Consider the following 16,123-nt stretch of genomic DNA (forward strand, 5'->3'; position numbering starts at 1 on the left):
ATAGAAAAATCAGTTACAGCACAAACAAATTATTACTGTACAAATTGTTCCCACAAACAAACTGGCCTTAGTATTATCAGGGCTAAAGCCAATATTTCTTTTGAGGCCATTTTCAGGTCCACTTTCATCTTGAGGCGGTAATCTTCGGTATCCATTAACTCATGCTTTGCTCATGGAAGTAAAATGAACATGTCTAATAACAAGCAAAAGTTACATGTTGCTTCCATATCTATAAAGATTACAGAGTTGGTAATGATTGAAATATTACAATTACAAAGTAATTGTCACAGATAAAATTACAAAAGCATACATCAAACACGGTGTAATTCGTGTCCTCTGTGTCAATTGAATAACAAGAACAACAACAGCTAAATTAATAAACCAACATATTGTCAAATGTTTCCACCTCCGATCCCGTTCTTGCGTGTTGAGCAAGCAGTAGATCAGTCTATTTCAGTAAGCTTTTCCTTCTGTATCCTTTTCACGACCTCCTCCTGTCCGACGGAGATGAATAGAACTCCCATAGCTTGATAACAATGCGAGTATTTACAATTGACATAGCACGAGCTAATTGGTGTCACTATAAATGGAATAGGCCAGGCTAATAATAGTGAATCCTGATTAAGTAGCGCGTGTGTCTACCAATGACCACTAGGACCCTCCGGTGCCGCAGCCACTTTCCGAGCAACATGGGGTTGGGGTCCTTCGAGCCCCTCTTCGTCTACTCTCTCGCTCTTGCAGCTAGGGTTTCTTCGAGGGTATGAACCATTAGAAGATGTGTAATGGGAAGAAACAATGGGGTTTCTGATTATTCTTTGCTGTTCATAGAGGTTGGTGGCCGTCATTGTGCAGTTGTTGTAACGCGACATTGAGCCAACAGCTTTACCCGGCCTGGCAGCAGATCCTATCAAAAGCAAAACTGTTAGTAAGAGAGAGATCGTCTTTTTATGCACTATCTTAACCAAAAAGTGAATTCATAATGAATGGGCCTCATTGGAAGCATACAGCGAATAGGCTGCGCGATAAATAGCCTGGCTAAAGGAATGAAATTATGTAAAATAATCTATGACTGCGATGAAAGGACTAACAATCGTACTAATGCTAAATAAAACAGCAAAAAGAGACGGGGGCAAAATTAAAGGAAAAAGAAAAGTTTGGTTCACCTTGGACCCGTTGGGGAACTTGAATAGGGACCCTTGTCATAGGTACTGGATCGGCTTCTGGTTGCACGTTCTCAGCTTCCTTGATTAAGCACTTAGAGAGATCCTCAGTGATGTCAGTTGAGTTATGCACCATGTCATCTGAATAAAGCACACAGGGTCTATACACAAAAACTTAAGTTAGTTGAATACAGGTGTAACAGACATTTCTCTTCGAGGACTTTACAAAAGAAAAGCAGATATTCACATAATTCACGGATGTTGATGCTCTTTATCAATGCATCAAAAGGAGACAAAAATGAATGGTGTGTATAGAATTTGCTTCTTCAACAATCAAGTGGAGACACTAATGACTCGATGACAGTTGGATTCTGCTTTTCTTCTTATTAAATGTAAAATATGTAAGCTTGATAAGAAGATAACATACCTTGGTAATGATGCATGTTGCCTCTCAGGTGGGGCAACATTTGCTCCATTTCCATAATGTTCTTCAAGGTATGCAAACTGCTTTTTAAACTGATCAACGGCACTGTAACATGAATTAATGTGAATTTAAGACACGAAACAAGATTAAATTCAACATTTCTTCTCACAGGATTGTTCTTACAACTTAAAAATTCAAGGGTAGCCAAGTAATAATCTCAGAGACAGGTTCCACAGCATTTAGGCCTTAGAGTAACACCATAAAAACATGAGGATTCCAGGATTATAATTTAACTTCAAGCTCCAATAATACTTTTTAGTACAGAATAGATATGAAATCATTCAATTAATAAAATGAGAGATCTATGAGCTCCGAATTCATATATAGACCCAAGTAAAACCAGATTAAACATATACTGGGCAACTAAATTACTAACTAAATTGGACTAATTTCGAGATATGTTCACTTCTCATTATCTGGATTAAAACGCTTTTCCCTTTCGGCTATATCAAAATTTGGTATTCTATGGATAAATACCTTGGATACATGAAACCAGCTGACTCTGTTCCTTCCAGGAATTCTTTCAACATCTTTGGATGATATTCGAGAATTTCTCGGTATATGAGCTCCCTGACATCTTCTTTTGTAATCCTTCTCCTCTCGAATTCAAACTCCAATTTTGTAACAGGTTGAGCAGAAGGCTCCCTCTCGACTTTCGCTATATTCTTGAAATAGGGATCAGCCAAAGCCTGAAAATATTTTAGAAGAATTTAGCTCCAATCCATTTTACAACACGTACAAAGAAAAAAGTATTCAGTATTCCTGTTTCCACAAAAAAAAGAGGAAAGAAGGCGGTTCTTTGCAAAAGAGGCAATGGAATTAGCTTACTGTACCTCCTCAGCAGAAGGGCGATCCTTGGGTTCAAAAGCAAGCATCCTCTCTAATAAACGAAGGGCAAGTGGGTCCGCATTAGGGAATTTATGAGAGAAGGGTATAGGTTTTTTTCGGCGCATGGTACTTAAGTACCGTCTGGCTTTCTCATTTCGCACCTGCAGCAGAAACAAAATACTAGATTTAGGTTTCTTAAAGAGTTTTATATCAACATTTTTTTCTTTTTTCTTTTTTCTTTTTCATGAATACTAACCCTGGCAATTGCTTCTAGAGAAGGCGTCCCCAAAAGATCTGTTATTAAATCTAATTGGTGGACCACATTTTTTCCAGGAAACAGAGGCTTTCCAGTTAACAATTCAGAAAAGATACAGCCAATACTCCAAATATCTATTGCTGGTGTATACTGCGAGACCCAAGATACAGAAAGACAACGAAAAGATGTTAACACTCATAGTAAAACAACAATACAAAGAGCTATTTAAGAAAAACGAAGGCGATAAAAGAAGGCATAACATATGAACCTATGTCTCTTTATTATCGAAATCTTCAGCCATCTCCAAACTTTTAAGTTCAGAGTAGCACAATAATTACAAATTTAATATTGAAAGAACTATCGATTGTATCAAAAAGAGCTTTTGCCAACCAGATATTGCTACTACATACATAGGGAACCTCTCTACATTTTAGCACATCCTTTTCAGGTTCCAGAGTCTAAAATCGGCGAACCAAGCAAGTCCTTGATGTTATCACTGCTGTTATTTTAGTTCTCACCAAGATAACAGATATAATCAAAAAGAGAAGATTACCAAGAGCATTACCAATACAGTGTAAATCATATTTTAGAAAGGGAATTACGGCGAAACCAAGTTAACTAACAAGTTTGAAACAACGAACATTGAAATAGCCTACAAACCTTAGAGAAAAAAGATCCGCATAATTCAGGTGCCCTATACCACCTTGTTGCAACATAGTCCTGAAAGAAGAATCATGTGGCAGCACGTAAGTCAACCAAAATTGCTTACAACAACTATTTAATTAATGATATCATTAGCCAACATAGCAGTCACAATTATATAATACTAATCACTCAATTGAGTCCCTTCGTGTACAGCTATGACTATCTAAGCTTATGTTCTCTATTGCATTTGGACAAGCTAGAATAGTAGAACATACCGTCCAAAAGATGGCAGTAGGAGTATCGCTGAAAGCCACCCTTGCAAGGCCAAAATCACATATCTTGAGTTTGCAATCAGCATTTGCTAAAATATTTTTGGGTTTGAGATCCCTATGGAAAACATTTGCTGCAATTACATAAAAGTTGAAACCAGAAAATGATATTGTTAGGGAAAGATGCAAGAATGGAAAACCACAAACAGAATTATGTGATGATGTCATCAACACATAATTTTGGAGTGTTACTATGCTGAAATGACCTTCATGTAAAGGTAGAAGAGAAAGTCCAGAAATATACTAAAGGGAACACAGGACAACTCACAACCACCTGGTGGTGATTGTTATTTGTATACTTTCGCATGTAAAATAAAGTTTCAGTCAACCACCTAGCAGCCAAAATCACATATTTTAAGAGTTTAGTATCATTACTTTCTACATATTATAAGCATGTCACTCTGTCTAGCGCGAATTACTTCCCCTATAAAACAATAGATGAATCTAAATTCTTTCAACTATTTTTCTCTTTTAGTTGCATATTTCAGCTCTAAGAAACTATTCTACTTCAACTCTTCCATACTATTACCTTCTGAAATTTAATGTGACATGAAGTTCTCGCTATATAACTATATGATAGAGCAACCACAAGATCATAGGATATCTTGCTATATCATCTCTCTTGCCCAAACTTTAAATTTCAATTGCTAAATTATTTCTACACCTTCATCAAAAAATGGAAAAGAACATTAAGAAATTTTATCACACCAAAACGTCCTATTCACCTGTATGTATGTACTTCAAACCTCGAAGCAGTTGATAAAGGAAGAACTGATAGTGCTCTGGAGTGAGATCATCGTTAGCCTTTATAACCTGGTGCAGATCAGATTCCATGAGTTCAAAAACAACATATATGTCTTTGAACTCCCTCCTTGAGGGAGGCAGCAATATGTGCTTGATTTCAACTATGTCGGGATGTCGAAGGAGTCTGAGAAGCTTGATCTCCCGAAGTATGCGTGTGGCATCAGAGACGTGTTCGAATATATCGTTTATCTTCTTGATCGCAACCTTTTCACCAGCATGAGTATCTAAGGCAGAACAGACAACACCGTAACTCCCTTTCCCTATCACTTCTTCTATCCTGTACCTGCTACCCTCACCATATTCCGTAAAGAAGTCCTTTTCAGCTGATGCCTGAGAACATGACAAGGCAAAACAAGAACGAGCAATAATTTAGTTTTAGTATTTTTATGTTGTCAGCATTAAACGATTGGATAAGTCATGTTTCCTGCTCAAGATACAGAAATCCATCAAAAAAAAATTTAAAATAATTGAAATTTGCATTCAATGGGTCCTCCATTCTACATTCCACGTATCTAGGATTTCCCAGAGTTAACTTCTTCAGTTCTTCTTGGATGAGTTAAAGCAATATCATAATCAAAATTTCTTTTCCCCGCAAAGAATCATAACAGCATCAGGAAGAGGGGAAACAAAAAAAAAAAAAGTTACAATACACCAAGATGAGCACGATCAGCAGAAAAAGTTTAGAATTGGGCAGGGTGCAACCTTTCCAATATTAGCCATTTGCTGAATGTTAGGATTGCACCTCCTTCGATAGGAGCATAAACCGACGAGCAATAGCCTTTTGACCTTCTTTCTTAAATTGGATCTAGGGCCTGTTTACCTTTGCTTCAACTTCTAGCTTCTAGTTCTATTTGCAGCAGCAGCACTTTAGTAAAGCGTTCCGCAAAGATAAAACTCTAGCGCTGCAATTATAATAGGAAACCGAAATGAGATTCTGAGCCTCAATTACAGTAGTAGCTTCAATCTGGCTCTATTCTAGTATAGTGCTTCTTCGAATAACTGTACTAAGACAGCACTTCATCACGCAAAACCGCAAATTACAGCAGGGCCGAACAGGCCCTAGTATCGAAACAGATTCAGTAGGTAGTTCGACAACGCGTGTCTCAAGCATGCATTCTCAGATCAAAGATGAACACTTGCTAGAGACACAATTGATGCCATATACATAACGAAGCGGATTACTTCATCCTTACCTACTTGGAGTGAAGATATGAACCAAGATGCGCAGTTTTTAGCATAGAATAATCGTATTCCAACTCAGCTTAAAAAGTTCAAATGAAAGAAAAAGAAAAAAAGAAAAAAGCAGTAGCAATTTACATGATTCCAGCAGTGATAACCCAATAAAGTTCAGATTTTATAAAAGTTTACAAATTTAACCAAGATGACAAGAAAAAAGATGAACCCCAAAAAAAAAAAAAAAAAAAAAAAAAGAAACACACACACACACACACACACACACACACACACATCTCAGATCAAGTAGTAAAAAATACAGTAGCAGAAAGAAAAGAGAAGGAGAAAAAAAACATCCCAGAAACAGATCCAGGAGGGGAGCAAAGAGAAATGACCTTTCTTCTCTGATCGACCTGCATCCTTTCACTTAGATCTGCAAAGCACCACCCACAAGCATCTCACTCTCCTCCTCCTCCTCCTCCTCCTCTCTCTCTCTCTCTCTACTGAACTGAATCAAGCTGCAACTAAAAAAACCCACCAAAATCCTTGAAAATAGAAAGGAAGGTGATGAGAGAGAGAGAGAGAGAGAGAGAGAGAGAGAGAGAGGAGGGTGGGATCTGCTGCTTTAAGAGGAAGGGGTGGGGGCGGAAGAAGCAAAAGATGAGGAAGCAAGGCCACAAACTGGACAAGAAGGGCAGCTGGACGCTTTACCACCCAACAATAATAACTCTCTCTCTCTCTCTCTAAATCGCAGACACACAACCACACAAGCACCTTTTGCCATAAAAAATATTGGTGTTGCAATTTTTAAAAAATATTTGCACATGGACTCTGAGGCTCTGAGCGCACTAGCGCAGTCATGCAAACCTCCCTCCCAAATAAATAAAGTAGCATTTTAAGTTTTTAACTTGATATATATATTTTTTTTATTTTCTACTTTGCAAGTAAAGACCTTTTTATTTGGCTAATTGTGAAAAAAAAAAATCATATCAATACTCGTTTTTTTATTTTTTTTGACTTTTAAAAATGTATATTTTATTTTTTAAAATTTTAAAAATATTTCTAGAGGGATACTGCATTAATGAAAAGGGCAAAATAACTAAATTATTCTTATTTTTTCTTTAAAAAATAATTTTTAATATATTTTTCTCACTTTGAAAAATATTTTTTATACAAATTATAAGAAATAGACGGAATAATAACTGAACCCTGAAGAAGGAAGGCTAAATGCAATAATTCAAAATATTGAGGCATAAAATATGGATTATAAAAAATTATAAAGAAAAAATAAAAAAAATGANTATTTATATATTTTTTTTATAATTTAGTTTTTTTCCTTTTGGTTTTGATGAATGCTTATAATTAATTACAATTTTACGGCAACATCCAAAAATTTTAATATAAAGAAATTGATCAGACCAATAAATAAATATGGACCTTCAATGATTAGATGTAATATTTATAAATCCTATAAATAAAAATATACATTTTAAATTTTAGTCTATGCGAAAGACAAATTACACAATGAAATTAAAATATATATCCCTCCCATATATAAAAAATAAAAGTTGAAAAAAAAAATCTGCTAAAAGTGAAAAACTACTATATTCCTTTTTTTTGATGATTATTAAAAATTCTACTCTATTGACGGACGGAATCAACTGAATCAAAAAATAGCCTACTCCCACATACCACAAAAAATGAAAAAATGAAAAAAATAATAATAATAATGCAAAACGTGAAAAACGACCATATTCTTCTTATCTCTTTTTTGCTTACTAAAAAAAAAAATCCTGAAAGAAAATCGTGTTTATTCTTAACTTTTTTTAATTGCTAAAAAAAATTCTGGAAAAAATTGGTGCTCGTCCCCTATTTTCCTTACTAAAAAATATTCAGAAAAAAAAAATTATGTTTATCCTTTTTTTTGCTTACTATAAAAAGTTCTGAATAAAAAAATCGTGCAACTAGTATATCCTATAAATACGCGTCCATGTACAATTGCGCTTTTTTTCCTTTTTTTTTTTTTTTTTTTCTTGTGCACGGTGAGAGGAGTGTAAAAATTCAATAAAAGAAGATATAAAACTAATTGGATTTATGATTTAAAGAATTATTATTCAATATATCAAATAGTCGATTAACATTTTCATGTCGCTGACTATATTTCACATCGAAAATGTTATCTCGGCCGATTCTCATAGGCCTTCAAGCATGATCCAATTCTCTTTGGTATAGGTCTCCAGTTACTTAACTCAAAAATTGCATAATGAATCTGTTGATTCGGAATCACAGGATCGGTCGATGTCACATCTGATGAATCAATTTTTTTCTGATTGGTTCAAGCACCCGCACAGAAACAGGACAATGAGTGCACAATTACGGCACACGGCAAACAAAGATCAAACCCGAAAATTCGTAGCCATTGTTACTGTTATTATCATACAAGATGAGAAACACCCGTTGGTTGAACTCACAGTAACACCCTTGATCAATTGACATCGAATGGAAGAACTCAGATGTCATGCCCCAGCATGCTACAATTACTCACCGAACCCAGCGCAACTACATAACGATTCGGGCATTTACAGTTTGCTACAAGTATAATCAGAATCATTTCTTCAATCGCCATCATCTTCGTTGAGAAAATACAAGAACCGGCTTTGAACAGATTGATCAGATGACTCTGCATCAATCTCTCTTGTGTCACGCGACGAGGACATGCTTAGCCTCTGCATGTAGACTCTGTCGTAAGCATCGATATTCAGACCCGAAGCGAGGAACAGTTCGAGCTCATCAACAAACCGCTTGGTGCGGGCTAGGAGAAACGGCCCGGCGGCACCAAATATCAAGCGCCGAAACTCTTCGCGCTTCTGCTCGGGTGTACCTTTTAGACTCTCCTTTTGTTGCCTGCAGTTTGACACAACAAAGTTCGCTAACGAGAAATCACAAATGGATTAGGAACCAGAATATCAGAGAATATATAATTTCATTATGCTTATAAAATTGAATTATTTCCTACATCAAATATTTGTAAACTTTAGCTTATATGAGAACCGCAGTCTCATTCAACAACAAATTACCTTGCCATAAAAGACTCAACAACACCTTGAATGTGATGGACAATAACATCAGCATCCTCCTCCTGCATGTAGCATAAGATGCAAGCCATTAATATTTTGCAATCGACGGCATATAAATAAAGTTGACGAAGGAAAGAGCACCAAACAAAATTTTTATACAGCACCTTTAAAAAGGGCAAGTAGTTTATTTATTAGACTTTTGCCGTCAGAGGGTTTGCGGAAGAGCGAATGTTAGCACAACCTCACCCCACGTGGAGAGGCCATTTATTGTTGAAGCCCCAAGTCATGCAGCCCATTTGTTCATCAACAAAAAAATAATCTTATACTACACAATTCAAAGATTGAAATTTCCTACAGATCAAACTATCGAGCATTTCCAGATTCAGTACTAGTGACAATGTTGAGCAATCAAAGACATGTTTCTACACCAATCATCTTCTCTCTAAAATCACGCTAACCTCAACTTCATAGAGCGTGTTATACTAGACAAGATATTTGACTAAATACAAGACGACCGCACTTTGCTCACTGGATCAATGTAACAGTAAAGGAACAAGGGATTTCGACGAAGCCTGATGATATTTTAGAAATGTAAACTCTATTTGAGGTGAAACTTCTTGGCACGCAAAGTAAAAAGTGTATGATGATCTCAGAGCATTACTTGCGTAATCGTCTGAATCTCCCGTCTCAGCCAATTTTGCAGCCACATGTTTTGCCACAGATACTTGCGGCTCTTCCAATACCGTTGCACGTCAAATATATTATTCGCGATCTCTGCCCAATACATAATAATCTTAATGGACGTGACGTAACAACATAACCGCTACGAACAGAAACAGAAACAGAAACAGAAACAAAACAAAACAGACATGAATACCTTCTTCTCTATCGTACACGTGCGACCTAAGTTCATAAGCACCCGAAAGACACCTGCTATGCGGAAGATAAATAAGACATCGATTAAAAATGAAAATGGAACTAGTAACTTCAGCAAGGACCTGTTTCTTTGATCCTGATTCACGTAACGCCGCTGAAAAGATCCACCACTGAATCCATGTATTATAGATAAGTTCTCGACCTGGAGATGTATGAGAAAACACAGCAGCGTCACAGGCGAGCCCGGGATCGATTATCACTACTTCGTAAAAATGAACGAACGAATGATGCTCGCTCGATCTTTACATTGAGCGGTAATAATAGCAGGGGAAATTAAAGATGGGTTCTGTGGCCGGGGAAATAACCTTGCAGAGGGGGCATCTGATCGAAGACAAGGGTCGGGGGTGCTTGGCTGCGGCGAATTTCACCCATTTCGTAATACATTTGTAGCAAAATGCATCTGTCCAAACGATTTGGAAGGGACGACACTAAGAAAAGTACCAGATTTTGGCGCGAGAAAACATTGAAGCAGAAGATTTCGTTCGTTTCTGAAGATCATCCTTAATTTACCATGCCGTGCATAAATATCTACTAAGAAAATGAGTGTGCTCGTTGATTTGAATATGAGATTTTTTTTTTTTCTTTGAAAAAAAAAAAAAAAAAAGGTATGGGAAAAGAGGAGTTACGGAAGCAGCGATCTAAGTAGGCGTGGTCTGTGAGAGGATCGAGACAGATGGGGCAACAAGAAGCCTCGGTGGCGGCCGAGGAAGAGGAAGAAGAAGAAGAAGAAGAAGAAGAAGAGGAGGACGACGCCGCCGCCGTTTCCGATTCCATCCGATTCCGCTCGGGTGAAATTGCACGATGGTCTTCACAATTTCACGCTATTTGCAATTGTTTGCCTGTTTTGGGTCTGACCAGATTTTGGGCCGAGCCCAGTCCAAATCTATCTGGTCGGCCTTGTACATCAAATAAAACTCAACCCAAAAAAAAAAAAAAAGTACAAGGACGAAACTCTAGCCCTCGTCAGATATGTAGCATAGAGGTGTACTCTATCTATCCGGTGGTCCTCTAATGTATAGGCATGTTGGTAAGAGATGTTATCTATTTCACCATCAGCCGTCGGTATGCGTATTCTGTTGGAGAAAATTCAAAATTTTATTTATTTAATATTTATTTTTTTATTAACTTTTAATTATCAATTAGCGAAACGGCCGCATCAACTACGGCCGCTTCGCGCGAGGGGGGGGATCGTGCGCAGATCCGTTCCACTAATTAAGACCTTAATTAGTGCTTTGGAACGTTGTGGGCTCCAACGTTCCATACTTTAACCCTTTATATTTTGTTACCTCGTCCATAGTATTGGACAGGACATATATATACATATGAGGTGAACACTTTGGAAATATAGATCACAGTGAGAAGGAATACTATTTGAGAATCATTTGTTATTTTCTTTTATTATTTTTCACCGAGTGTTGAAAGAGTCTCCGTCAACCTCTTCCGCGATCGTGCTCGTAGGAGAAGGAGTTCCGGTCGTACCTTGGGGCGGTGTTTCCGGTTAATCCCGCACGAAGGACGGGAATACGCCTTAGGGCAGTGCTTCGCACGCTTCCGGATCAATTAAATTTTTATTTGGATTTAGCGATTATCGGTAAGTTGATTTTATTAATTTTATCATAAGATTTAGTTAGATTTAAATCACAATCAATTTTCTGTGCGGTATTTGTTCCAACAATCTAAGGCGTAATTCCGATTTGATTGTGATTGAAATCTGACGAGTGCTCATCCGTATTAAATTAATTTTATATGTATATAATTTGTTAGTTAATTTGTTTGTATAATTGGCATTCAAACATAAATTTTTCGGAATTATCATTTTAACCTATAATTGCATATTATGTAATTTCTTGTTTAAATTACATTTTATTTGATGAGTATTTAAAAAAAAAAAAAAAAAAAATTGCCTTTACTTGTAGCTCTTTTGAAAATAAAAAGGTACGGACATTATGGATTTCAAAACTATATGTATATTGTTTTCACTATTTTTTTTTATATAAGTTAAAAAAAAAAAAATAATAATCAGTGTAACCGTATATATATATATACTGTTCCGTTGTAATATCTGTTCTTATTAGTTTAATATCTGATATATGTGGGCTACTTGCCAACCTCGATATTAAATTAATTTTTTGTGGGAGAGTATCTACCCATGATAGCTTGTTACTGGAATTTTATCATGTCGTTGCGCTGCACTGCTGTTCGAGACTAGCACACTTATGTATGTAGTTTAATTATTATTTTGCTTAAAATAGAAAGATATCGAATGTTATTTTTGTTAGACAAATTTGATTGCATGTTTGTCGTTCTAATTTAAATAAATTAGAATTAGTATTTTCAAATTCTAATTGCATATAATTTACTTGCTAATTGCATATAACTTAATTATCAATTATTATATTCTCATATCTGTTATAGGGTGTTTTAAGTTTGTTTATAAAAAAAAAAAAAAAAAATTTTAGTGTGCGAATTTCTTGATCAGGTAAAATCCATTTTACTTTGTTTTCCACAATGACATTGTACAGATTATTCAAAAAAAAAAAGAAAAAAAAAAAAAGAGCTACTGTAAAATTATTTTTTATATTGTACGGCTTAAAAGTTTTGCTACAGTAAAAATTTTTTCTTTTTGGTAAAAAAAAAAAAAGGAAGAGAAAATTTGCCACAGTAAATTAAGGAGAGTTTGCTACACTAAATTTAGTTTATGTGTACGGATGCGTTCGTACCAGCATCACCTAACCTATAATACTATCTCTTAGTTGTCACTACATTTGTTACATCTAAGTATTTTTATACATTGGTTATAGTATATCATTTTATTTTGCTTGTGCCATCTATTTGTTGTTGACCCAAATTCTATTAGACATGATTAAGGCCATATTTTTTAAATTCTGATATATTTCAAAACTTGTGGGGGGTACTCTTTTATCAGTTTGATAAATTTTGATATTATAATTACTCTCGTAATTTTATCCTTGTGTTCATCTTGGAAACGAATTTTGCAAATTCTAAGATTGGCAGGTAAATTATTTTGAGACATAAATTTATTAGATGGCTAACCTTTTATAATATTATTTTTTAAGTTTTTTCAGATCTGATCAGAATCTTGCAGATTGCTTGACGAAAGGCCTGAATAGGACTAAGGTCCTAGAGTCATCGAGGGGGATGGGACTTTGCCCGTAAAGGGCCTTCCTGCAGTGGGAACCCAACCTTTGTGATAGGAGATCCCTTGAAGAAGGTTCAATGTGGTAAAAACAAGCTGTCAGGTTGGCCAAGAGCACTTTCTACAAATTTTATAAAGGAGCTTTAGCTCCAATTCCATCCCTATGGTGAGTAGTGCTCTGTGTAGTGGATTAGGTTGAGCTGAGAGCTCTTAATGGGATCCAAGGCGATAATTTTCGCGAGATGTGACTCTACACACATCCCTGGAGGAAACCACCTATATAAGAGTATCCGTATGTGGCCGCGGCTATGTGAATGGGCTATACATAGAAACTCTTATGAAAAATCAAGGTACTGTGCATGGCCATTAACGCACAGACCCGCGACGGAGAATTCTGTACTATGTGTGTGATAGTTGAAGTCAGGGTCAAAGGAACGTAGTTCAAGACCTGGTTCACTCCGATTCCTTCTGATGGAAACTATTTGCACTAAGTGAGGTTAAGTCTCTTAAAGACACCTTACTTATTACATAGTATAAACACTCGGTGATTAATTGATTTTCTTTATTTGTTGTTTAATTTTTATTTTTATTTTTATTTTATTTTATCTTTAAAATAATTTTGAATTTTGTGGGGGATTGTTGGAGAAAATTCAAAATTTTATTTATTTAATATTTATTTTTTTATTAACTTTTAATTATCAATTAGCGAAACGGCCGCATCAACTACGGCCGCTTCGCGCGAGGGGGGGGATCGTGCGCAGATCCGTTCCACTAATTAAGACCTTAATTAGTGCTTTGGAACGTTGTGGGCTCCAACGTTCCATACTTTAACCCTTTATATTTTGTTACCTCGTCCATAGTATTGGACAGGACATATATATACATATGAGGTGAACACTTTGGAAATATAGATCACAGTGAGAAGGAATACTATTTGAGAATCATTTGTTATTTTCTTTTATTATTTTTCACCGAGTGTTGAAAGAGTCTCCGTCAACCTCTTCCGCGATCGTGCTCGTAGGAGAAGGAGTTCCGGTCGTACCTTGGGGCGGTGTTTCCGGTTAATCCCGCACGAAGGACGGGAATACGCNAGGAGGACGACGCCGCCGCCGTTTCCGATTCCATCCGATTCCGCTCGGGTGAAATTGCACGATGGTCCTCACAATTTCAAGCTATTTGCAATTATTTGCCTGTTTTGGGTCTGACCAGATTTTGGGCCGAGCCCAGTCCAAATCTATCTGGTCGGCCTTGTACATCAAATAAAACTCAACCCAAAAAAAAAAAAAAAAGTACAAGGAAGAAACTCTAGCCCTCGTCAGATATGTAGCATAGTGGTGTACTCTATCCGGTGGCCCTCTAATATATAGGCATGTTGGTAGGAGATGTTATCTATTTCACCATCAGCCGTCGGTATGCATATTTCTGAAAAGTAAACCACAAAAGAGTGTAAAAACTACCGAATTGTAGTTCCTAGTGGGTACGGTCGATGATAATAACGACCTTCCCACTAAGTCTATCGGAGGCCAGGCCCCCCTCTCTCCCCGCAACCAAAAAAAAAAAAAACTGAACTGGGTCGGTTGGGTCAACCGATTTTGCGAATTCAAGATTTAACATTCATAAGCTTTTTGTTTTTTAGCGTAAATGATAAAGTGCTTATTAGTTAATATCCAAAATCCAAAACTCGAATTCTAGTTGATATATATTTCTAACTAAATTTATTTTTTTAAAAAAATGGCCAGATACCATGCTATCTTTTTTTAAAAAAAAAAATATTCATAACTTTTACTTTGGAAAATGCTTGGTTTTGTCTTGGAGACAGTGAGTTTGTTGCCAGGTTAACTGTATTTTTGGCTTGACTTGTATCTTGCACTTTCTCAAATAGGATACATCCCTGTTCAATCAAACAAAAAAAAAAAAAGGAAAAAAATTGCTGCGCTTTACTAGTTACCCTTATTTGCTGTTGACGAAACATATATTGCTTGCATTAGGTGAACCTGTACGCTTGCGACTAATATTTCAAACCCAGTACGTTATTTGAATAGTTAGATTGAAAATACAAAACAAAAAATTTGCACCAGGTGCAGGTAAAAAATTGCTGCGCTTTACTAGTTACCCTTATTTGCTGTTGACGAAATTAAAAAATTGAGATATTGAATGTGAAACTTTAAAGCCCAAAAACTAAAGTAAATGTTAACTAAACATTCATGGGCTTAATAGCGCAAATTTACTCAAGCCAACTATTTTGCTGCAGCAGAATTTTTTAAAAAAAAATAATTGAAAGAATAAAAACCTGTGGTGAGAGGCCCAAAATTAAAGCATCCATCTTTATTCTAAGACTACTGCATGAACATATCTATCGCACGAGATCAAAATCACCGATTTTTTATATGCATTCCACCATCCAATTAATGTGACCAAACAGAAGATGGTGCAGAATCGATCACAATATTGAAAAAGGCATGTGATCAAGGAATAGAGAATATGTTTGTAAATATATATGTTTTACCAAGAGCACTAGAAATAGTTGGAATAACCCAATAAAAATATTAAGAAGTAGAATGGTACTACATATAAATGGATGCATCTCGCTCTCAAAGGGAGCATTTCATTCAAATCAATTATTCTCAGCAAAAAGAGTTGCAATGTTGATCTACTCCACTTTCTTCATCATTATTAAACACCATTGATTTCATATTTTTCATGAGCCTCCCTTTGTCCAACTTTTCTCTTCTCTTCTCTTTTGTGGTCTTTCTCAAAGATAAGGAGAACTCGATTCCAACCTGCATACTATATTTGAGATCTTTCGAGGACACCATATTCCTAGATATTATTTCGCATCTTCTTCAGCTTTCCGATTTTAGTTGAGCTGGAGCTTGTTCGAGAAGCACTGACAACTTATTCATTAATGTGTCCCTCCATGTCTTTTCAAGAAAAAAAAAATCTCTGTTATACACTTCTAGTTTTTTTGCCGGAGGATGTTCGAAACCTTTCTATTTGGAGATGAGAAATGCCACTTGTACGCCTGAGAATTAGATTTCAATCTCACAACCAACACATCCAAGAGTTTATACAGTATTAATAGAATTTTAATATTAAAAAATAAAAATATGGCAAGTGGCAAAGAGCTTGATGGTTAGTACCTGAGATCCCAAGTTCTAATTCTAGTTGATTCACATTTCTAGCTATCTCTCTCTCAAAAAAAGAAAGGTTTTAAATAAAATAAACGAATCGGATAGCGTGCTACCTATCTCTCTCTCAAAAAAAAAAAAAAAAA

The 16,123-nt window shown here is 36.0% G+C and overlaps 2 protein-coding genes across 3 annotated transcripts; both read right to left on the reverse strand.

Annotated features, from left to right (window-relative positions):
• LOC109718170 (mitogen-activated protein kinase 15-like) lies at window positions 180–6,394 on the reverse strand. Of its 2 annotated transcripts, XM_020244211.1 has the most exons (11): window positions 6,075–6,394; window positions 5,209–5,408; window positions 4,428–4,836; window positions 3,649–3,776; window positions 3,389–3,448; window positions 2,729–2,878; window positions 2,478–2,633; window positions 2,122–2,333; window positions 1,588–1,689; window positions 1,164–1,321; window positions 180–904 (listed from the first exon to the last, which is right to left on the reverse strand). In XM_020244211.1, exons 2-11 carry the CDS (start codon window positions 5,224–5,226, stop codon window positions 639–641), a joined length of 1,659 nt encoding a protein of 552 aa, XP_020099800.1. In that variant the 5' UTR covers window positions 5,227–5,408; window positions 6,075–6,394; the 3' UTR covers window positions 180–638. The 2 variants fall into 2 exon arrangements, with proteins under 2 accessions (XP_020099800.1, XP_020099799.1); XM_020244210.1 differs by lacking the exon at window positions 5,209–5,408 and having other exon boundaries at window positions 6,075–6,392.
• LOC109718814 lies at window positions 8,065–10,509 on the reverse strand. The gene is made up of 7 exons (XM_020245231.1): window positions 10,319–10,509; window positions 9,998–10,092; window positions 9,755–9,834; window positions 9,634–9,686; window positions 9,418–9,530; window positions 8,757–8,818; window positions 8,065–8,583 (listed from the first exon to the last, which is right to left on the reverse strand). The coding sequence occupies exons 1-7, from the start codon at window positions 10,464–10,466 to the stop codon at window positions 8,295–8,297; spliced, it is 840 nt and encodes a 279-aa protein (XP_020100820.1). The 5' UTR covers window positions 10,467–10,509; the 3' UTR covers window positions 8,065–8,294.

The sequence above is a fragment of the Ananas comosus genome, linkage group 12 (assembly GCF_001540865.1).
Source record: "Ananas comosus cultivar F153 linkage group 12, ASM154086v1, whole genome shotgun sequence".
Lineage (NCBI taxonomy): Eukaryota > Viridiplantae > Streptophyta > Magnoliopsida > Poales > Bromeliaceae > Ananas > Ananas comosus.